The sequence below is a fragment of the Peromyscus maniculatus genome, chromosome 14 (genome assembly GCF_049852395.1).
Source record: "Peromyscus maniculatus bairdii isolate BWxNUB_F1_BW_parent chromosome 14, HU_Pman_BW_mat_3.1, whole genome shotgun sequence".
NCBI lineage: Eukaryota > Metazoa > Chordata > Mammalia > Rodentia > Cricetidae > Peromyscus > Peromyscus maniculatus.
In genome coordinates this window covers 89,559,719-89,584,567 of record NC_134865.1, presented here as the reverse complement: position 1 = coordinate 89,584,567, position 24,849 = coordinate 89,559,719, and the positions used below count along the sequence as shown (strand labels likewise).

Sequence of the window (24,849 nt, the reverse complement as noted above, 5' to 3'; positions counted from 1 at the left end):
TATTAGTGTGCACATAAGCAGAGAGCCCAATGTTTAAAAATGACAGGTCCAGCCGGGCGGTGGTGGCACACGCCTTTAATCCCAGCACTCGGGAGGCAGAGCCAGGCGGATCTCTGTGAGTTCGAGGCCAGCCTGGGCTACCAAGTGAGTTCCAGGAAAGGCGCAAAGCTACACAGAGAAACCCTGTCTCGAAAATCAAAAAAAAAAAAAAAAAAAATGACAGGTCCATAGTGCTGCAAAAGGCCTTGAGTGGCATCCTTGTTCCCTGTCTTGGCGAAAGTTACTCTCCCAGTTTCAGAGGGTTAAAGGTGACAGCCTTATGAAACATTTCCAGGGAGGCAGATTCTTCAGCTTTCAGAGCAGCAACGTAACAGTAACATCTAGCCTAAACATACACACAGCAGATTTCCTTGCCATTTCAATTAAGTCTACTTTTTCGGGTTCCAAACTTTCATGTTAATTTTTAAGATCTTTGAATCTATTAAAGCACTTCCAATGCACTTGCTTTGGAAGACGTGGATCACGGTCATCGGAGCTACCATCGGGCAACAATGCCAATTACCCACCAGCCACCACCTCACCGGCGGCGCTTTTCCTCGTTTTGTGTCACCACACTAGAAGACAAGCCTGGTTTTCTTCAGTTGTGTCCACAGCATCTGCTAATAAAACAATGCCTACATAGCAGTAAGTCAGAGATATTTATACAGAGGACAGAAGAATTAAAGTTTCAAAGGCACTAAATCACATGGGTGTAGAGGGTGAGTCATGAAGAGTGCATCTCTTAAAACATGGAAGTCACGTGTAAAGTTAAAACTTGAGAGTATGCAGAAGCGTAACAAGTATAAAGATACAATGTAGTATATTTCATTGTGTGTGTGTGGGGGGGCTGTAGTTCCTCTCCTGCAGTAGACTATTTCTGAATATCCTAAAATGGCTTGGTAATAAAACTCTGCAAATGGATTTTGCTAGTAGCTGATAAATCAGAGCTATCCACTAGACATGTTGTTATAGTATAATTTCTCAAAGGAACTTTAAATTTCCCAGTGATGGCTGTACACAAACATATAAATACCCCACCAAATATGAACCATTGAGCCTTGGATTTCAAGCGTCATACTCATCAACATTCTGTTCCACAAGGTTCTAGAAACACAGCAGCAGTATCAGTAGCATGAGGTGACCTCACAGTTCTGATGTCCAGACAATTCTGGAGGTCACCTACGTGCATCCTCAGGCTTCACTCAGATCTAGGATTCTATGGTTCTTTGGTCTATGTTGGAAAGGACGAGCATTTCCCTTTCAGGGAAGGAGCTTGTGGTACATGACGCTTCGGAGCTCATCTCGTTTATGGCCTGCTCCATGTCTCCAGCTGATTTACTAATGGAGTCCAGGCCTGGGACTCAAGGCTTTAATAGCTCATTTTAGCACATTTTCTACAATACTGATGGGTATTCACCTGCCTTAAAACACAGTTTCCCGCAGAAGCAAGCAGTCCTAGCCATGAATCCCAAGGACCACACAGAGGGATTTGTTGTGTAAGGACCTTTGTGAAAATCCAAATGGGCTTTGCTCACTCCCTCATTACTTCCTCATCATCCCAAGCGTGAGAACTGAGTAGCCGTGTGTCCAATTCTGAGTGTGACCTTTTCTCAAAACCACTGTAGGGGAAGGTCCAGCAGTGCAGTTCAAACTGATACCCTGGCCCATGTGAGACTGCAGAGGCTGGCGGCAGGCCATGAGGCTAGACATCGAGCCCCGGAGAGAGGGGAGAGCGACGGCCTTCACTCTTACAGGCAAGTGTTTAAGACACAGAACAGATCTTTAGAAGGTTCTCAAAATAATGGCAGTGGGACAGACACAGTCAGTGTCCTACTTTAGCAGCTTGCGAACCTAGCCACATATCACCACACCCTGGGGACCTGTCAAGGCCCAGGTAAGATGAAATCCCCAACTCCAGCCACTGGATCACAATGTCTGAGTCTATTTGTGTAAGCATGGGACTTCACTGGGACTCAAGCACAGCCTCAGATAAACTACACTGGTCAACTTGTCACCTGACATTGAAAATAAAAGACAAGGGATTTGTGGGGGTGGCTTAGCAGTGGCGTGCTTGCCTAGTATGTACGATGTCTGGGTTCAGTCTTAGCACAAAAACCGATGAGCTAAAAAAAACTACAAAGAAAAAAACTATTAAAATAAGTTTATGTACATATAGTTATGTAAAATCACAGCAATACTTACAGTATCTAAAAACTTCTCTATCTACCCTCGAAAAGTTTAGCTGTAACAGGGTCTATGCTAGGTCACTATTGGCTGGTGACCCAGATGGGGAAGGCAAGCTCAGCAAGGAAGAAGTTTAACAAAATTTTGTTCTGTCTTTCCAGCATTCTTCACATTCCTCTAAGAACCCCTTTTCAAGGTTACAATGAACTTGGTGCTGGCAGGGAAGGAGATAAAAATTTCACAGAAAACAAGGGCTGCCCTCACTTAATCAGGGTTCTATCAGAGCTCAGCAAAGCCCCTGGGCCAGCCATTCCCAACCTTCCTCATGCCGTGACCCCTTAATACAGTTCCTCATGTTATGATGACCCCAACCATAAAAACATTTTCACTGCTACTTCGTAACTCATTTTGCTACTGTTATGAAGCACAATGTAAATATCCATGTTTTTCAATAGTCTTAGGTGACCCTTGTGAAAGGGTCATTCAACCTCAGAGGGCTGTGACCCACAGGTTGAGAACCACTGCCCTAGGCTCAGCACCAAGAATACTCAGACTCTACTTGCCCCCCGCTACACCCTCCCACCATACACCCCCACCCCTGCCACACACCCCCAACACGCACACGCACACGCACACACACACACACACACACACACACACACACACACACACGCGCGCGCGCGCGCGCGCGCGCGCGCGCGCACACTACAGAGCAGGTGTAGCCTCTGAAGAACAGGAAAGGACTGGTTTCCTCACCCACAGGCTTACAGCCATCAGCATGGAGGCATGTATGATGACCAAGGCAGGCTCAGAGTCACTTCTGTACAGAGGTGTATTAACAGAACACACAGAATGTCAGCCTCATAAAACGAAAGGGGGAAAAAGCAGCTTTAGCTTAAAGAAACCAGGTCAGGTTTAATGAGAAGCAAGGTAGACTTTCCCTTTCCTATTAGCCTGCTTGGCTTGCTTGCTTTTTCCAAGAACCTGTTATCATAAACACACTTTGTTCAGAAGGATGGATAAGGAACTAGGCAATGAATACAAGGAAATAGGAAGTAACCCATCAGACAGTTTTTTTTTCCTTTGCTTGAAATAGAAATCATTAGTTTCTGCAGAAGCACCTGCAGGCCAAAATTACATCATTGTCTGCAGGAGGAAAAGGGTTAATCGAAGCAGCCCCCCCCCACCCCCTGCACAGCAGGGCAGCAGGGCAGCAGGGCTCACACCTGTCCTCCCCCCTCCCCCCACCCCAGCTCCTCCACTCATCGCTTCCTGTCTTTCCTTCCTTCTTTTTATTCCCAGGCTGGGAATGCCCAGTGATGTCTGTCCTATTTCTGGGCAGATGAAAGGCAGAGCTGCAGAAACTGCTGGATTTTTCTCTAACATTTCTGAATGTTTCAAGTCGGAACCTGAACGGCGAAAGAAAAGAAAATCTTTGAAAACAGCTTCAATCACATCCCACAATCACAAACAAATATCCAATGGCTAACCCTCAGCATTTTTTTCTGTCTAAAAGAATAAAGAAGTAGGTGAAAAGAAAAAAATGTTAAAGATTATTTTCCAGTGGATTTCACTGCTGCTTGCTATTTGGGTGCTATTATTAATTCCTAAATAGAAGGGTGTTTATCATAGATTAACGAAGATTTCAAAGCTGCCTGCAAAGGATGCTTAAAGGTTTGCTTGTTCCCTACCAGCATTCTCCATTCTTCTTTGATAAAAGTATAAAAACTAAATCCATTCATTAATTCACTCACTCATTCATTCATTCATTCATTCATTCCAACCACATCATTGGGTGACTCCTATGCCTGGTGTCACCAGACAGCAAATATATGCCAAATCATGAAATCACTTTGGTGATTATATGAGGATCAAATTATTTAGAAAAATCATTAAGTTGGTTGCCTCTAAGCATCTCTAAAATTATGATTTTAAAACTCAGCTTGATTTGGTGATAGAATGCTGCATGAATTGTTGAAGTGTTTCTGTTCTATTCTTGATTCAAGTAACAACAGAAATAAAAGCCTTCTCTCAGAGCCTTGGCATTCTCTTTTCTAGTCTATTCAATGCCGTCAACTTCTTCCATTTCAATGTTAACACCAGTCGGTAAGGTAATCAAGCCAATCTGTCCCATGTGATCACTGGAGCCTACTCTGTCAGGGCTTGTACACACATTTCCACAAGTAAGTATGTTCTGTGAGAAAGATGTGAACTATCTCGTTTGGTTGTTCTTCCAGGCTCTGGTGGGTACAGGAATAAAGGAATGTCAGAACAGCTCACCCAGGCTTCCAGAGACTTCCATTCCTTTCTTCCCTCCTCAGTGCCACCAGGGCCATGTGTAGGGGCTACCATATGGCAACATGGGCCCCATATGGCTCCATCTCACTAAGAGAGACTCTCAAGAACGTAAAAATGCTGCTGTATACTTTTATTGCAGCGCCTTCTCGTTCTCTCCATCTGTCTTCCATATGGCTTCTGCACCTCCATTAGGCCCTCATACATGAGTCTCTAATAGGAGGCTTTGCCAACATGACCTAGGTGTCACTCACCTCTGCCAGTGACGAGGGACCACTATTACTTTAAAAGTCCAATTCATGTAGTATCCAAACTAGAACAAACCATAACCACTTTCCTTCAATTTGAATACATGTATTTTATATTTATATCTTTAAGACTTATCAACAAAAAACCACATGGTAGCTCTCTCCTTGAAGTTTCAAAGAGCCATGCCATTTCCCCATAAGATCCTCTCATATACACACATCAATCACTGTCTTCAAAGTTGGCTTTTTCATTTTCACGAAATTCTCCTTTGATGAGAGGAAAAGTTATTACTTTATATTTTTTTCAAATGTCTTTACAAAACTCTGAAGAAGCACATGTGTCCATGGGTCCTCCCCCGAAATTGAATAAATAGTAAGAAATCAGGTGAGGCTGACCCAGACAAGCCCCTTCCTGAACCACCTACATTAGGGCTGGAGGGTCTATCCAATGTATCCTGATCCTCTTTGTTTTTGTGTTTGCCTGAAGAGGCACATGTGACCCTATGGTCAGTATAACTGAGAAGAAAGCAGAAATAAATGTCACTAGATAACATGCATATTCCATTACAAACAGGAGGCGACTCATGGCCTTAGAGACATGGAGGTGACAGGTCATTTCCAGTATCAAATGGTGAGCCTGTTAGTGAGTTCCTGGACCAGGTTGCAGGTGTAACTCAGCAATGGAGCACTTCCTAGCTTGCTGGAAGCCCTGGGTTTGATCCCGAGAAGCACAAGAGATTAAAAGGAAGGAATACACAGACTGGGTGAAGTTATAAAGAAGTGTGTGCAAGGGAACCAAATTATTATTAAAAAATTTCTGTGCTCACAATGTTAAGAAGTAGGAAATCATTCCACCTCTCCATGGCTCCACCCTGCCCTTTCTGTGACAACTTTCCTGTATTCTCTTCCCAACAACCTATGGCAGTCAGCATATGGGGAACTCATCTCGTGATGACATCTGTAGGCAGAGCATTGGAATGTTGCTCAAAGGAAAAAAGTGTGAATTTTCAGACATACAAAATAACCCAGTGAGTGCCACGAGGATACATTTATTTTATTGAAAATAGCCTATTTTGTGTGTATAAGCAATAACTTACTCTTTCCCAGTTATATGCAAAATAAATACTTGACTTTTAAATTAAACAATGATATTATAAGATACATGGCGGGTCATACAGTTATTTTTTTTAAACCTATTCACATATTTCACACATCATTGCTTCTCTTAGTCTTTATAAAGCACGGCTCACAGGCAGACTGAACTACTGGGACACTAGGGAACTTGCTCCTGGGCTGGCATTTCAGTCTCTTCTGGGTGTGAAACCCAAGCAGTTTCTCTGCACTAGTACAACCTACAGCTGCCTTTTCTGGATGCAATCAATAAACTGCGCACTGTGGGGGTCCCAGGTGCCTTTGTAGCAGCAAAAAACCGTGTGTGGCAGTCATCAGATCAAGTTGCAAACTTCAGGCAACTGCCAGAAACCTGTTCCCTGGGTTAACTGCTCTAGGCTGAAACAGACTACAAACGCTGGTTAAGAGAAGCAACCACCCTTCCTTCTGTGAGAAAAGAAATTACCATTGTGACATCTATACAGAGAGTAACAGTGTTTCCAAAGGTGTACAAAGCTAAAAGCTTTGTCTTTTGGTTTCAGCTGAATAAAATGACAAGATGTTTGAGCAATAAGGGTTTATCTCTGGTCAGGGAAGCTGTGCCACATGGGACACTCCAACCCTTACTCTGGGCAAGCAGTTTGTAACCACTTGGAGCGGGGCAGAAGTTGCTGTTGCCAGGACGGGTTGCAGAAATTGTTTACATTTGGGCAGGGAAGCTGCTCTCACCACCCCGCAGCATTTCCTACAGACCAGGTGAAAGCCTGTTGGTAGCCCCCTCCCCTTATGCCGCTTTTCATAGCACAGGAGCTATTGAATACTGGCTTCTTGCCAAGTGGCTTTACGTGAGATTTGGCAAAAATTACCAAGCACACACATTTGCCTTCACCTCATTTTCTCTCCACAGCTACTTCCCAGGCAGCTGCTCAAGCACTACATGTGTCCATTTACTGGATTGAAACAAACAGCAAAAGCTTGGGGAAAGCCACACAAAGCATATGCTTTTCCAGCCCATCCTGATTTCCCAAACAGTGGGAGCCTCACCCCTGGGGATACTGACAGGGTACCAGCTGCTGCTGCTTTGGAGGGCAGGAGACCCCCCACCCCCACATTCCCTGATCCCCCCACCCCACCCCAGCTTACCTGTTTCTTTGTGCTGGACGTCCGCCAGGTGCAAGTCATTCAAAAGGTGCTCCAAGATCTTCTCCGGGGTCCCGGACACCACCACGTACCTGTCAGAGAGCAGAGAGTCCACTGAGTCATCCTCAGTGGAAGACTGTGAGCGGCTGCTCCATTCATCGTCCTCATCTTCTTCGTCGATGTATTTGAAATAAGGCACATCGAAGGTAGGCAAGGGCAGCTGACGCCCAGAGAGCGCCTCGGAATCTTTCCTTTCTAGATGGGGGTCAAAGACCCGCAGGCGGGAGCTGCCCATCGTGAACGGTGCCTAACAAAGGCATCCCCTAAAGGCTAAAAGATCTTGCCATCCTTGTCCTTTCCCTGGGAACTGAGTCCATCTGGCTGCTAAGAGCTCTGCAGTCAGCTAGAACGCTGGAGAGGCGGGGAGAAAAGAGGGAGGGAGGGAGGGAGGGAGAGAGGGAGGGTAGGGCAGGCAGCAGCGGAGCGAGCGAGCGAGCGAGCGAGTGAGAGGGAGCGGGAAAGGAAACAGCCAAGGGCAGGAGACCCAGAGCGTGCCTGGGCAGCGGGACCCTCACCTCGCAGCAGCGTCGCTCTCCGTACTCCCCGAGGTGGGGGCTGGGCCACAGCCGGCCACTTTCTTCAGCACCAGCACACTCTGGCCTTGCTCTTTCACCTGAACCGTGGTCACTTCATCATCTTGCTTTAATTGTAGATCAGAGTGATGGATGGGAGAAGGAAAGGGGAAGAGAAAAATTAAAAAGAAGCCAACTAGCGTCACCTCATTTCTTTAAAGAGCTGGAATGAATTAGGGATGTGGTCAGGCGCCTAACAGTACAGAGTCTAGGCTCAAGGTCTCTGGAAACACAAAAAGCCTTAGAGACATAAAGATGCTAAAGTAAAGTGTGCGTGTGCGTGTGCGTGTGCATGTGGTGTGCGTGTGTGTGTGTGTGTGTGTGTGTGTGTGTGTGTGTGTGTATGTGTGTGTGTGTGTGTGTGTGTGTGTGTGAGAGAGAGAGAGAGAGAGAGAGAGAGAGAGAGAGAGAGAGAGAGAGAGAGAGAGTGAGTAGGGAATTAGGATTTCAAAAGTTTATTTTTGAAACTACCTTCAAGAACAATTTTATTTAGAAAATAGGAAGTTTAAAGTTTCAAAATGTGCAGCATACTAACTACATTTGTACTACTGTCTTCTACCTGGCTAAGGTTGCTTAAACATTATTAAAATAAAAAAAAACCACAGCATAACTACTATTAAACACTAAGATAGTGGGTAAAGACTTGCTTTAAAAAGTGGGCAAATGGCTGCCATTGAATCACTCAGGTCAAACCCCGCCAGCTCTCCTGGACACACACACACACACACACACACACACACACACAGGCACTTGTTTTACCGGAGTACAAGCAAAGATGGGCGTCTAGTTAGAACTCATCTAGACTAAAACCCCGATGCCACAGGCCCCTGCACTGACTGTCTTCATGCCTGTCCCTTTTAAAAAGGCGAGAAGCTTAACCATCATTCATTTCTGCACACACAGCTTCCACAGTGCAGAGCCAGGGCCTGCCCTGGCTCAGTCAGGGGGTGCTCCCTGCTGATCCAGCAGTATGGGCCCAAGTCTGAGCCATGGACACAAACTTCCAGGGCATTTGCTGTGACAGTCCCAGTGTGCAGTGCCCAGCCACAGGAAGACTGGCAGGAAAAAAAAAAAAAAAAAAGAACTGTAAGAGGCATATAAGAAAATCCAACTTCTGTGTTGCTGATGACTTGGAAAAAAAAAAAAAAGCAAGAAAAGTTGAGAGCAGGTAGGTTTCCTCCTAAAGACGATGTCAACTCTTTGCAAAGGGAACTTGTGCTAGTACACTGCTACCGAGAAGACCCTACCTATAATTAGGTACAGAGACATCCTGCCCTCCCGCATGGACAAAAGTGCCATGTCCAAACGCCTTACGACTGCTCCCATAGACCCAGCACGGATACCAGTGCATTTTATTCTCTTCTTACTAGACTAGAAAGGCCCTGATACCACCATAACTGCTAAGCAAATTAGTCATACGACGGTGACCTCGATGCCCAATTTCTAAGAGAATGTAAGTCTTCCTGGACTTTCTTAAAAACAAACAATATTGGTCATTCTAAGCAGCAATATAATTGCATGATCATTCTTTTTAAATCTCTTACTGGCAAATAATTTTGCAATGTAGAACTGATGTATTATGTTTCAGCAAGGTCAGACACATGGTGTCTGTGGCAATTAATGCTGGATATTCATTGTTCAACTCCCCCAGGAGGCCAGTGTGACTCCTGTAACATGAATACCAATGTGTAATTGCTATCTCTCATTTCTCCAAAGCCGTTCTTTTGTTATCGGTGCGGCTGAAGTGAACTAACGTGGCTGGAGAGAGGGGCATATATGGACCCCAAAGGGGGAGGGGAACAGAAGAAGGCTGGGATGAGATACACTGAATAAGGCAAATAATTCTATTATTTGAAAGAACAGATGTGAAAAGACAAAATCTTTCCCTGGCTTCCTCTAATCGTAAGCCAATATTCATTTTATATGAGCCGCTGTCATTCTGAAGTACGTTTACATCCTATGTGCACATGATATATGGCATTATTAACTTTTGCAGGCTGCACACATACATATGGATGGGCAGGGTTTCTCTAATGTCTGTGTAAGTGATATGTATTACATGGCTGTGCACACAGCAGTCATACTTTACTGGGCAGGAGAATGGCTGAATCAGATTGATGTACTATCAATAGCATCTTATGTCATTGTAATAGGTTCCATTTTGAAACCTGTTAAAAATAAAGAAGAGAAAAAGCAGAAAAATCAATGAGTAAGGGAAGATGTAAATCACGGAAACCTGCTGTGAAAACACAGGAATTCTGTGTATTATAACCATCCATGAAGGAGGGTTAAATTAATGCTTCCTAATGTGGGCACCTTTCTCTATTTAGTCTTCTTTAATTTAGTCTTCCTCAAAAAGAGGAAGAAATAGAACCACTGAGGTTGTGGGTATGAAAATTTTATTTCAGTACCAGGACTAATGATGGAAAATATGTTCAATGACAGATTGTCCACAAAATAGAAGCACTGAAGCTTCTAATTGACAGTCATTTATGTAACAAATAATGAGGTCCTCCTGTGGGTAGGACACCCTGTTGGACACTAAATGGCCAGCAAAGATGAACAAGCCAAGCTTTGCTGTACTCTCAGTTAACTGGCACCATGAAAACCCAAGTACAGCTCGGTGCACACCCTAGAGCAGTGTTCTTTCTCAACCTTCCTCATGCTGAGACCTTTTAATACAGTTCCTCATGTTGTGGTGGCCCCAACCATAACATTACTTTCATTGCTACTTGATAACTGCAGCTTTGCTACTGTTATGAATTGTAACGTAAATCTCCGTGTTTTCTGATGGTCTTAGTCAACCCTTTTGAAAGGATCATTCGACCCCAGAAGGGTCTCGACCCACAGGTTGAGAACCACTACCCTAAGGTGCTGCTAAGTGCAGGGGAGAGTTTGGCAGTCAACTAAGTGGCCTGAGAGGCTGAGCATGCTGTTAAGGGGACAAGGTTCTACAGAGGAATGATGTTCAGATCAAAGAGGTGATGTCTTAGTATTGACAGGACAGAGTACTGTAGATGTCTACCAGGCAGTTGGAAAGAAAACACCGTTTTCTGTACAAAGGCCAAGGATAGAGACAAATTTGTTAAGAATCCTAATTTTGGCAATTGATAATGTTAAGGGAGAACCGAAAGTGGGCAAACTATGAAATGGGATTTAATGAGAAAAATAGAGTAAGAGATGATGAGGGATAGGAACAGTCTCGAGGAAAGTACTCAGAGGTGATGAGGAACAGAGCCCGGAGGAACCAGAAGGAGAAGTAGGAGAGCAGTGTCAGGAGGTCCACGGAGGGGCCTGCCATCCTCGAAGTTCAAACTGGCAAGTCTAGGGAAAGATCGGCTGGCATCACGTTGGGGAAAGAGGTAAGAAGAAGCTACAGCCTGGGTGCTCTGGAAGCTGAGGCTGGAGGATCACATGTTCAAGCCAACCTGGGACACTTACCAAATCACTGACTACAACTTTGAAAAGGACCTCAGATTATAGCTCAGTGGTAGAAAAGCTCTGATGCTGTGTATTTAATCCATAGGTGGGGGAGGAGGGAGAAGAGGAGGAGGGGGGAGGGAGGGAGGGAGGGAGGGAGGGAGGGAGGGAGGATGAAGAGAAGTACTGAGTAAAGGAGGAAGGTGGGAGGGAGATACAACCTGAGAATTCCAATATATAGTCCTGGGGCAACCTGAAGAGCCCCAGATAAGGATGGGGAGTAGGAACAAAGAACACAAATGTAGGACCAGGCTACAAAACAGACTTCTTCCTTTCAAAGAGAATCCACCAGCTCAGTGAAATAGAAATAAGGAAGCTGGAGAGATCACATGAAATGGTTTCCATCTTAGTACTGAGGCGGCTTCTGGAGGAGGGGTGTGGTGGGGTGTGGATGGAAAAGTGGCCTCAGGGATGCAGCAGGGAATGAAGCAGTTATGAAGAGAAGGATCGCCTGGCAGCTTCATGAACTGCTGAGGCTAGAAAACACATACGTTCGTGGTTTTATGACCTTCTGCTTTAAGTGCTCAGGAGCCTTAGAGGAAAATAGTGACTGATGAGGCCCATCCCGGGTAAGAGACAGCAATCAGCGGGTGGGGAGAGGACCCAGGGCTCAAGCACATTAGGAAAATGGCCCTTCATCACAGAGTGTCTGCCTGGCTATGGAAGGGGAAGATCAACTGTGAAAACTGAGGGGGTGCTGACTGTCTAGCACACGGGCCAACAGCGTAGGCTTGAATCAAGGTGGCAACGGTTCAGTAGGAACAGTTCTGAGCAGTGAAAACTAGGGGGGAACAGAGGCCCTGGAGTGACATGTGTGTTTCAGGGTGGGTCCTAGGTTCCAGATTTACAGCATCTACAATGCTGACAGTCCCCAAGTGGCCAGTGCACTAACAGCATCTTTAGTGTGAGTATTTAATCTTCCATTCTTATTTCCAAAAGCAGCTTGAGTAGGTCCAGAGCTACAAAGGAAGAAGGCAGTCTTCATTTACTTAAGACGTACCCCTTTCCACACACCCACCTGAATTTATGTTAATGAGGTCATACTGGGAAAATCACCAAATAACCACCTGCTCAGAGTGTTGGGGACTCACAGCCCCTGTCCCCACCTCCAAAGGTCTCACTGGTCACCAATGGCCAATGAATTAATCAATCATGCCTACACAAAGAAGTCTGCATAAAAATCCCCAAGAGATTTTTCAAAGGGTTTCTTGGATAAGAGTTCATCTACCTGTCCAGAAGGGCAGCACATCCCAGCTGTACAGAAAAGGGGTTCTTGTACCTGGGGCCCTTCTAAACCTTGTCCTCCATATTTCTTTGCTTTTCATTTGTGTCCTTTAAAATATTCTTTACAATAAACTGGTAAATGTGTTTTCCTGGGTTCTGGAGTTACTTTAGAAAATCAAATTAGCCAAAGGGGGAGGGTTGTGGAAACTCCAATTTATAGCCAATAGATCAGAAGCATGGGTAAAATAACCCAGAGATTGTGATTGGCAACAAAATCTGGGGCAGTCTTATAGAGTTCAGCGCTCAGCCTGTGGGATCTGATGCGATTCCCCGGTAGACAGTGTCGGAATCCAGTTGAATTGTGGATAACTGGGCTTGGATCACTGCAGAACTGACCATCTTTCTTGTTGGTAAGGAAACCACCCCACCGCCCCAGGCACATGGTCACAAAAGTGTTCCATGTCTGTAGCTGAGTGAGAGGACAGAGAGAAGAGACACAGTGCCCCCCCCCCCACACACACAATTTAGACCCTGGCACTGAACTGAATCAACATCAGACAGGGTCATCAGAGAATCATGGTGGATCAAAAACAAAAACACAGCTATTCAGTCATTACATCTGAACAAAGAATGAATATTGTTCAACCCACAAAATCCCCCAAAGCCTTATCTGCTACATGCTGCTCTTTCTTCAGTGACAGTGTTAGCCTTGCCATGCTCTGTACTCTCTGAAGAGAGGATAAGACTTAGTCACAGAATTACCCTAGTTTCTAGACAGTAATCCAGAGCACAGCCTCACTCCTTGGGATCTCTCCCCAAGTCCTCAGAGAACCTTCTAGTAACGCTCTCCCCAGGATGCCCCTCAAGAGCATGAAGTCTCAAGATCGTTACACAACAGTAATGAACCGACTTCAGTCACCCGCAGGTTTGGTTCTGGCAGGAGTGGTCTCTGGTTAGAAGGCACGGATGGGGTAATGAGGTCTGCATACTACCCTGGCACTGGTATGGAGTGAGAAAAGAAATGGCAGTCATGGAGTTATGGAGAAAAGAAGCATTCATCATTAAAGTGGTCAGAGTCAAGCATCCCTGTCAGTGATAGCAGGAAATGGGGCTCATCATGGGAAGGCAGAAGTCAGACAATGAATCCCCCAAAGAACGCCCCCCCCCCCCCCCCCCCCCCGCAAGCATCCTAGAGTAAGGACCAGCGGACCAGGCCAGTGGCATGGACCCTGAGGGAGGCATGGCTTTGGGAGGTGGGGTGGTGGTATGAACGGCTTAAGTTCCAGGAGGCACCACGCTCTTTTCTACTTCTGTGCATGGTGCTGAGCCCAACATGCACATCTTCAAAGAAAGTCCTTTCCCCTAACACACACTTTAGTCGCAGATCTGCAGAGACCAGTTCTCATTCCCACTTCAGGGTGGGGTGAGGAGCTCTAGCAACTTGCCAAGTGGACTAATCACAGTTCCACACATGGGCACATGACTGGAGATAGAGGAAGAGCAAACACAAAAGCAGGTTGTAAGTAGTCCTCAGCTGACAGCAGGGGAGTCTGCCTCCTAAGAGGGTAATTGGATTGGGAGACTCATGACCTCCTGCAAAGAGCCTTCTGGAAGAACACAGTGTGTGTGTGTGTGTGTGGGGGGCTGCTAAGTCCCCCAGTTCCTTTTGCCTGATCCATTCTCTGGATGAACAATGTTGATGTATTTACTCAGCTTGGCTATACTTCTCTCCTGAATTTGAGCAACAACCTTCCAATGACTTAGATTACCTTCCGTGATCATGCTTAGCTTTTGTTCATCTGTATCAAACTAGTGTTCTCCTCCTCATTTATTCACGTGGATAATTGTCTTTTTTTCCCTCTCCAGAATGAAAATATAGAGTTGTAAATATACTGATGACTTTTTTTTTTAAGGCAAGGAGAAGAGTGATGCGCACAGTTTAGCAGGCTTTAATTTTACTGTCCTGAGCCAAGTTTCTGGTTATATTTGTGTTTTCGTGCATCACAGTATGACCAAGAAAAAGTGGTCAGGAATGCCTCTCTCAGCCTGCTGGAAGGGTCATGCTGCCTAGCTTGATTTTTCCATTACTCCTAATTCCCTTCCCAGGTGTCCTTGAGAGCAGCCCCTGGCTTCTCCAGGGGCAGCACATCCTGGTACCCCTAGGACACACGCTCTGTAACAGCCCTTACCGTGGGGCTCAGAGATGGGCTTTGAGAGCTTAGAGAACCGTCTGATGGTGTATTGAGATAAAGGTACAAACCTTCTTACCTACAGGAATTCAGATTTATCACTCATCTAAGGAGGTTTGGTTTCTTTGATAAGCCTCCTGGCACTGGCTCCCTCGATGCAGATGTCCAAAAACATCCTACTCCAGCACCCATCATCTGACTACACGACCTCTGGTTATCTGCTGTCTGCCCTTCTCCATTAAATGACGACGCTCCAAGGACAAGGACGGTGCCTTCTGTCCCTTTCCTAAAGAACAGGTCAGGGCCAGGCACATGACGTTCACTTGATAAGGATGTACTGAGCATGCAAATCTACAAGCAAGCCTGTGAAGGGACTCCAGCTCCCTGATGTGGCTCAAGGTCACCCTTGTGATGTTCCCACGCTCCCTCCACCGGGACACTTTCCTTCTGCACTAAGCATGTGACAGGACATGTCTTGAAGTGTTCAGAGTGCCCACTCTACCTGTGCCGGGGTGCTAGCAAACTAAGTTCCTACGCAACCAGTATCTAAGAGGCTAGGCGTCACAGCATCAGTGAAGCGAGCATTTAACGGCAGTGTCTCTTAGGTCTTATGTCATGCGAACAACAAAAAGAGGCAGGTGGCTATGATCACGTGGAATGGCAGGCTTTTTATACTCCATTCCCCTCCTCGCCAGATTTCTTCTCACATGACCCACTACTCTAAAATCATACCAGATGTGGGACAGCCTGAGAGAACCTACAGATGGAAATCCCCCACGGTCACCTAGGCTGGCAGTATCAGCACCGAGTCCTAGGACGAGCACATGTCCCAGTGCTGATTCCCTTCAAGCTTCTGATAGGGCAATCAGGACACTAACTTAAAAGCGTGTTGTTTATAGCCAACACCCTGCAGGGCATCCTTTCATCACGCAGCCCTGGCCTAACTCTTTCCCAGCAAGAATCACCTCCTCCAGAAAGCCACTGCCTTGACCACCTGAGTGTCTCTGCAAACCACAGGAACCTTTCTCACTTAGCATCCTGATACAGTTCCCTGTCCTTCACAAACTATAAACACTCCTGAAGCAGACGCTTTCCTTATTTTGCACCCTTAACAACCAGTTCTATCTTGACACACTGAACATTTACTGAATAAGCTAATGAGTAAAAAGGATGGATGGATAAACGTGGATTTCAAAGTGAAAGGCGAGAGAACATCTGAAATCTCAAAGTGGTGAGTTCTGCTGTGGGTAATGTAGGAGACTCTGCTGGGAGGCATTCCTCTCGGCAGGGCACCAGGCTACCCTGGTGGTGGGTGACACCAGCCACTCTGCTACCTTGACCATCAACCGGAATGAGGCATTCAAATAGACCAGCTAACCTGAGAACTGGCCTGCTTGTGAACCTGGATCATTGACAAACAGCCTGGGAGTCACTTATGGGCTCAGAATAACCTACTCTCATTGTATGTGGGGGTCTTCACTTGAGAAGCTTGTATAGAAACCAGTGGGAGACAGCCCTGGGACACAGTCACTTTTAAAGGTAACTTATGATATGTTTTTTTTGATGTGTGAAACATCATGTAATTTTTAGTTACTAAATCACAAATGGCTAACATAATTTGCTTACACAGCAGTAAAGGTAAGCAGAGCACCAGAACAAATGAGATGGTGTTGCTGTATCTGAGAAAAAGACCCTTAAGAATGGGACAACAGGGAAGATTCAGCCATGACCAGGCGGATAAGCCTATACATTTATTGAGAGTTTACCATTTAGCTAGCAAAGCTAAAGACTGAATGCACATTATCTCACATAATCATTAGAGTTCTCCTGTAAAGTAAACACTACGAAAAGCCACAGTTTACAGGAAGAGGTTGAAGGTCCGGGAGAAAATATCACCTGATCAGGCTGGAACACAAAGCGGGAAGCTGACGAAGCTGACACTCAACACAGCTCCATGTACTCTAGAGTCTTTGGTCAAGCCACAGATAACACTAAGATGGTTGGTTCTCTGTTCTGAGAGATCACAGAAGCTTGATTCACCCTGGTGCTAAGAGCTGCTCTGTGAGTCAGGCAATAGGTGTGTCCGGGCCTTATCGGAAGTTAAAAACTGCCAAGATAGTTAGTATTTACATTTGAGTGGCTTGCTGGCTTTGGAAAACCACCTGAGGGATTACATTTCAAGAGAAGAGGGCTGATAAGTACTTAGGATGGTGCAAGTACACAATCCAGCCAACCGCTGTCAGGCGAAGCTGGAGCCACAGCATGAGGAATGAGTGCTGACAGGAACTGAGGCAAGGACCAAAGCAGAAGGAGGGTCACACTTAGCAAAGACTGGACTGAAAGGAAGTCAGTGAGTTTGGGGCACCTTTGACTATTCAACCTGTGGACCCAGAGCCAGGAAGGTCGAGTCTGACAGAGGTGGGGGGGCTCCTGATACAAAAGCTGCCTTGCCTTAATAGAATCAAGAACTGGGCACTGTCCATTTTAAATGGTTGATTTTGTTTTGTAAACTTTGTCTCAAAAAGAAAAAAATAAGGGGTGGTGGTGGTGGTGGTGGTGGTGGTGAAGGTTGGTGCTGTGGCTCAGTGGCACCGTGCTTGTCTAGCATGCACAAGGTCCTGGGTTCAATTCCTGGCACTGTGAAAACCAGGAAACACAAGTAACAGTGCATTTATGAGCCTGTGCACACAGGCGTTCTGACAAACTCTTGGAGTCATGTAAGCCACTGGGGCCTGAGAAACATGCCTTGGGAGGTTGGTTCAACTACCAGGATGTTCAAGACAGATCATAGGAGGAAAACCAAAGGCATGGCATTGTTTCCACTTGGAACTTCTGAGCCTTGTGAACAAGGGAGTCCAGGATTACTAATGACATGCTGCAGGTAATTTTCCACCTGTGGGTGGCAAGACATAAGACGCCGAGTGTGGCTCAGTTTCAGGCTGTACAGACAGAGGTGCAATGAGACATCTCCCAAGCTGAGTCAGACCTGTCAGCAAGACCGGAGAGCACCTGGAGACGATCTGGGTCAGAAGGGAGGTTTCTCGTTCTTTCCAATGCTAAAGTTTTATACAATTCATTTGCCGTGACTCTACTCTTCTCCCACAAGTCCAGAGTGTTGCTTTCTCAACTAGGAGGAAGGCACCTGACTTAGCAGTGAGACATCTCTTCACATCTTGTACTGGAAATCCACACACAGCTCAGCAAACTGAACCACCAGGGCCCGCATCTGTTTGAGTACTATAAATGTGGGTACCATACAACTACAGTTCTTATCAAGGTGTGTGTGTGTGTGTGTGTGTGTGTGTGTGTGTGTGTGTGTGTGTGTGTGTGTTGGGGGGATAAATAAAACAGAACCTTCCTCAGGCCAAAGAGAGCTTTGTCTGAGACCAAACTCCACAGATTTTGCTGACAACTTATCTCATGATTTGGTTTTTTTTTTTGGGGGGGGGGTATGAAGACAAAAATACCGCTGAAAGACAACACTCATCACAACAAAGGTAAGGGTAGAGGTGGCATAGGTCCCACTTACTAAGTAGATTCTGGGTTCATCCCAGCACGACAAAAAAGGAGGGAGAGAGAGAGAGGAGGAGAGAAAAAGGAGAGTAAAAGACCGAAAAGCAGGTGCCCAGTGGCTCAGGTGAGCGGTTAAAGAGTTCTAACTCAAAGGCACTGCCCAAGAAATCCTTCTTCATACAGTTTGCTCTAGCAGAGGAAGAGTAATTAAATAATGATGATTAGTTCTTTACTTTTACATCACACACATTAAATTAATAACTCAAACTAAAGTTTATGTAATCAGATTCATGTAGCTGAATTCATCATCCCCAAATTCATGAAACATAAAAAAAAAAAGGTGTGACTTTCACAGGAGTGAAAGCAAACAGGAAGTGTATTACAGAACTTGACCAAACAGAAACCCAATAACCACAACAGGGTAGACAGCTGCTCAGAAGAACTGCATTAGATGTTATTGCCTCTAAGAGTAGTAATATAAAACAAGGTGTCTAGGAATCCCAAATCTAGACCAAGTGTAGGGATTTGATGCTGGAGCTGAATGTAGCTTGCACGCCTATTATGCTAGCAGGTTAGATGGGTGCAGGAGAGAGGAGGTAAACTATAACATCCTGAAATACAAGGTCACTGTCTTCATCATGAGTCGGCTTGATGGATCCTCTTGGACACTGCAGAAAAGGGAAGCACACCCAGCAGGTTTGAGGGCATTTAATGACGCGGCCATTTACAGATGTGTGGGCAGGTTTGAGGAAACCATGCAAAAAAACGATGTGACAATCCCAGGATAACAAAGAACGTTAATTGCTACAGCTGAAAGGGCCGACTAGCTATGTGACTGAATACCAGATCCCACTGGAGCCAGAGACAGAAATGAGAGTCAGACATGAAGGAGGCTGAACAGAATGGGCTGCAGCCCTTGAGCTCTGTCTCCGCCTCCCACGGACCTGGTCCCATTCAGGGAAAGAGAATGCAGGTGACTGACCAGTCCACAGGGGGCAGGACTCACACACAGCAAAGCTGCAATGGAAGAGAGAGTGTGAGCAGAGAGCAAACAACTACTAGCATGTTCCACACCTCACAGTCCCCAGAGGCAATGTCAATGTACCAACTCAGAGTATGCCACCAGGGTCACCACGGCGTCCACTTCCTGCTGTCAAGAGAACAACTAGAAGATCTGAAAGCTTTGGAGTAGGTATGCTAGTGTTTCCAATCCTACACGCTTGCCTTAATTCTTGTCTAGTACTGACATTAATTACTGCATTCAGCGCCTACAGCTTTCTTCACACTCCACTCCCATGTGACATTTGAGAAGTCACTCAATCACACAGGTGTTACTGTTTTTTGTTTCTATCATAGAGGCTTAAATGTTGTTAAGTACATCCCAGCAGGCCCTCTTGTCCCAATATAGAAATTCTTGGTTGATGGCCAGAATTGGGAATCAGGATTGGGGGCAGAAGAGAGAGGAACAATAGGAGAGCCAGTTCCATGAAGACATCAGCTGCGCGGAACGCGGACTTAGTGTGTTTAGTTCTCTGTGTCATACCATAGCCAGAGTAGAGTTGGGTGATGGTACTACACATCCAAAAGCTCAAGATGAAGGATGGCAGGCCAGTCAAGGCCACAAAGAGAACAGACGGCTAGCTCCAGAGGAACTACTAAAAGAGGGTCCAGTTAGAAGCTCACAGAACAGAAAGTCAAGGACTCGTTCACCTGTGTTTAGGAACCAAGCTGCCTAGCTGGACCCAACCTGAGTCCAAGACACAGGCACAGCTTTTGCAGAGCAGAAACCAAGTTGGATTCTGACTCTGGGGTGCCTTGAGCCTTTTGTCACTCAGAGGGGTCCTTAGAGAAAAGTCAGGATCATGGGTGCAGATAAATAGTGCTAAGGAGATAGGGCTTTATAGGGCGTGTCCTAATGCAGAACCAAGTCTTGACAAGGACTATCAAGGTATGTTGCTGAAGGAAAACATACTTCCTGAACTCCAAAGCATCACTTGAATATAAGGACAGTACCCCCTTCCATGGATTTAAAGGCACTAAAACAGGAAATGTATGCAAGGACATACCACAGCCCCACCTCAACTACCTTTCGGTCATCAGGGACTAGGTAAGTTTAAGGTGTTTATCAACCCACACTCCTTACCATAGCCTTTCTCACTAAACCCACACCAGAGGTATGCTCCATCTCTCCTTATTTCACGGCTAATAATCAATGATTAATCACATAAAAGATGACATTTCTTCAAAGAAGTTATAGCCTGAATTAAATTTTATCAATTAACTCCATATCGAGGCAAAAATGGGTATTTCTGGGCTGCAATCCTAGATTTACCACTTACTGGAAGGCTGGGTTTTGCTTAGGTGGTTCAATCTCCTTGAGGATTAGTTTCCTTGCATTGAATGGGATAATACATATGTAAAAATCCAAGCTAAGTGTTGGAAACAGAGAAAGCCTCCACCAAAAGAAAAACAAAAACCCTGAAAGCCGAAAAACATATAAACTATATAGGAACAACACGGCATTCCGGTACATTAAGATCTAAGTGTTTTCTCGGAAGCACTGGTGCCTTCCTTTAATCCCAGCACTCAGGAGGCAGAGGCGGGTGGATCTCTGTATTTGGTCTACAGAGGAAGTTCAGGACAGCCAGGACTATACAAGGAAAACCCGTCCTGAAAAACCAAAAAAGACCTAAGTGTTACTAAACTCTTTCTGCGTCTAGCTGTAATTTCATCCATCTATATGAATATTTAAATACCAGTGCAATTTAAGGAAACACAACAAATACCATCCTCCTGCAGTGGTGGGCGTAGCTCCCTTTGGTACTACACGAGCCACTGACAGACAGAGGAACATCCCAGAAGTTAGTTCCATAGCTCACTAAGCCAAGGGGAGAAGGAGGCCCAAACACCCTCTGCTAGAGGAGGACTGTGGGTGATGAGCTGGGACAATCCTGCTGGAGCCCAGCTGTTTCTCTTTGGCAATTGCTGTACCCCCAACCTCCAACTGCTCAAAGGCACTCACTTCTAGAAACTAAACGCTAACAAATGAGCAAGTTCAGGCCTCTGACTCTTCCATTTTTTTTTTTTTTTAATTTCAGGAGTTTGTTAATGCCCTGAATTTTAGAGGGGGAGATGGGAGGGCTGTCAATCTGCAAGGGAACAGTAAACTCAAGTGTGAACTGTGTGGGGATCAAAGAGCCACGCAGCTGCAATCGGACCTGGTGTCAGCTGTCGTCACTAGAGTCGCCTTGACTCTCTGAGCCACCGTCCACCTGTGCACAGAGGACTGGGGCTCTTCAGCATCTTGGCATACATCCCTTCAAAGATCTTGTCAAAGGCCCAGTGAGGGTGCTGCAGCTTCTGTGTGTTGGATTGATTGATTGATTGATTGACTGAGAGAGAGAGAGAGAGAGAGAGAGAGAGAGAGAGAGAGAGAGAGAGAGAGAGAGAGAGAGATGCACATGCACACCTTACTAGAGGCCTATTTGAAGGTAATTTAGAAGGAAAGGGAGAACTTCAGACCCACCCTGGATTCTTCAGTATGTCCTACCATAGGGAAAGAGGAAGAGGAAAACACTGTCAATGACCAAGATCCTTGAAGAAGAACTTCATATTCATCCACACTTGGAACTTGGGAACTCATTCAACCCACAGCCCATACTAACTCCAGATGATGTTCTCTGGATTCCTTCATGCTGAGGATTTTAACAGTGAGATGGTCAGTACTGAAAGCAGCCCTTATTTCTACCACTCTCTTCATATGTCCTTACAGAACTAAATACATATATATATATATATATATATATATATATATATATATATATATATATGTATATAAATTCATTTCTAACCAAGATTTTTTAAGAAGGGAAATTATGAATAAATCTGATATACAGTTTCTATGGAGGTTTTACAAAAAGGATAAGTATAAATGTCACAAAAAACCTTTTTGTTGTAGAATATTATTTTAAGGTGTGTTATTTTGTTTACGTTGCATTTCCTTAACTCTGTGAAGCTGTGTTACTGTGCCTGTGTAAAACACCTGATGGTCTAATAAAGAACTGGCCAATAGCAAGGCAGGAGAAAGGATAGGTGGGGCTGGCAGGCAGAGAGAATATATAGAAGAGAGGAGATGGTGGAGGGAGAAGAAGAGAGAGGAGCCAGAGAAGGTGGAGGACTCCAGGGGCCAGCCACCCAGCTACACAGTAAGCCATGGAGTAAGAGTAAGATTTACAGAAGAGAACAGGAAAAGCCCAGAGGCAAAAGGTAGACGGGATAAGTTAAGGAAAGCTGGCAAGAAAGAAACCAAGCTAAGGCCGGACACTCATAAGAAAGAACAAGCCTCCATGTGTGATTTATTTGGGAGCTGGGCAGTGGCCCCACAAAAGAGCCCCAAAACAAACCACAACACCCTTTAGCTTTCAAGAATTCCCAAATAACATTCTCTCATTCTCTCTCTCTCTCTCTCTCTCTCTCTCTCTCTCTCTCTCTCTCTCTCTCTCTCTCTCTCTCTCTCTCTCTCTCTCTGTGTGTGTGTGTGTGTGTGTAAAGATATTCCAAAGAGAAAATGTCAATACAGATACTTCACTAGCATCCCAAAGATGAGGGAAAAAACTACAATCTAGTTGCAGATATAATTGTCACCCTGGGTTTGGAAGAATTCACAGCAGCAGTATTATAGATGCCTATGAAATCTGAGTAACAAGATGATGGTATAAATTTTCAGAGCAGTATTAAATGGTCCACGCTCACTGGTCCCAATGGCTTTGGCTGCTCCATCCAAATTACTCCTATAAAGAGTCCAAACCACAGAAGCCCTTGATAATGCCTCCTAATTGACTGAAGACATAATTCATAAACTTAAATTATTTGAAAAATCTAGTTCTTCCCTCTGGTGAGACCAAACTGAAACATCCTTCAAACGTACACAAGAAAAGTAATTGTAAAGCATGTTAAAACTGGAAAGTTGTCAAGGCCGGGACCTCTATTACTCTTCAAATCTTGTGTGTGGTGTGTGTGTGTGTGTGTGTGTGTGTGTGTGTGTGTGTGTGTGTGTGTGTGTAAACACTGTGTTTGCCTTGTATGGACAAGGATGTGTTTTTGTGTGTATGTTAGCTTTAGAGAGGGCAAAGCAGCAATAAAAGGGCAGCCTCAGTATTTATGCAAGTTATGAAATGAAAAATTCCTAGTTACCATAGCAACTGCTAGATCACATGGAATGGGTGTGAGGCGATAGGAGGCATCCTAAGTAAACACTCATGTTTTTTTCATATTTTGTACATTCCTGGGTGTTTTTAGAGACGCTTGCTTTTAGCCTGTGTAGTAACCATATCAGAAACTGCACTTCACAGTTAGAAACAAGACTGGAAAAAAAGTAAGTAAAACAATTTGCCATTATGTGTGTACTGTGCAACTACCCAAAGTTGCTATTAAAACTGATTAAGAGAATTATAAATGCAATGACATATTCCTGGTGTGCTCTGGGAAGCAAGCAAGCAAACAAACCAAAATGCCAGGAGGTATAAGGGAAGAGAAAGGACTAAAATAAGGAATAGATGCATTTGGATGCCTGAGGAACAGTTCTCTGATCTTTTTCTAATTTGGAGATAGCTATGGAGAGAAGAAAAAAGTGGACTGAAAAGAAATGGATTTACACGATAATGCAGATCAAACGCCTCTTTTCTTGAACACTAATATGCGCCAGAGGTGTCAAAGGCCAAAATCCTTGTATTCAAACCAAAAGTAACCCACGATTGTCGTGTCTACTCTTTGCTAATGACTAACTCTTGCAAAGCCTTATCCACAACTGCAGATTGTAAGTGATGGGGCTCCTGACTTTCTGCTTACCATGTCCAGGCTGATTCTTAAGAGAGAAAACTCTAGTTAAAAAAAAAAAAAAACCAAAAATTAGAGGGGTGTGTGTGTGTGTATATATATTTACAGGCACAGTGTATGTGTGTGGGCACAAGAGCCATGGTATATGTGTGGGCGTTAGGACAATTCTGTAGAATTGATTCTCTCTTTCAGTCCTTATGTGGATTCTAGGATCAAACTCAGGTTACCAGTTGTGGTTTGAATGAAAAATGTCTTCCAAAGGCTCATGTGCTGAGTGAACACTTGGTCCCCAGTCGGTGGTGCTGCTGGCAAAGGTTACGGACATTTAAGGAGGTGTGGCCTGGCTGGAGAAGTGTGTCTCTGGGGTGGGCTTTAAGGCTTAACTGATATTGGTCCCACTTCTGTTCACTGCTTGCTGCCTCCCGAGTGCTGATAAGATGTGATTGATTGGCCTCATACTGCGCTGCCATGCCTCCCCTGATGATGGACTATACCCCTCAGGAACTGTAAGCCAAAGTAAACCCTTTCTTCATAAAGTTGCCTTTTGTCAGAGTATTCTATCACAATAACAGAAGAGTAACCAGCATCCAGGCTTGCACCCCAAGTGCCTTTGCCAACTGAGCCATCTCGCCGTTGGAAGACGGCGAACTTTTTATTTAAAATGTGAACTCTTCAATCAACTGGAATCCTAGCACCGATAAAATTTTGAATTTTCACAGATCTGATTTAGTGTTTGAACTTGGGAAACATTTCATATCACCCATAGTTGTCTTCTCTACCAGATCCAGTTCCACACACTGACAAAAAGCCCAGTGCCCCACACTGGGGATCGAAGTTCAAATAAGACAGAGTGGCCATGCTCACAGAGTAACTTCTTCATAGGAGAGTTTGACATGTTGGGAGTACAGATGATTTGTATTTTAGAACAACAGTAGTGTGGGGTGGTGCTGTGGAGTGGTC

General features: G+C 45.0%; 1 protein-coding gene across 5 annotated transcripts in view; it reads right to left on the bottom strand.

Moving 5' to 3' along the window:
- Positions 1–24,849, bottom strand: part of Rapgef5 (Rap guanine nucleotide exchange factor 5) — a 237,618-nt gene that overhangs the window by 65,192 nt on the left and 147,577 nt on the right. For 3 of the 5 annotated variants that reach the window (XM_076551570.1, XM_076551571.1, XM_076551569.1), the window contains one exon: positions 7,020–7,108. In XM_076551570.1, coding sequence (XP_076407685.1) covers positions 7,020–7,108 — 89 coding nt within the window. Of the gene's footprint in view, positions 1–7,019; positions 7,109–7,591; positions 7,717–24,849 lie in introns of all 5 variants that reach the window. The other 2 variants (XM_076551566.1, XM_076551568.1) reach the window with 1 other exon arrangement.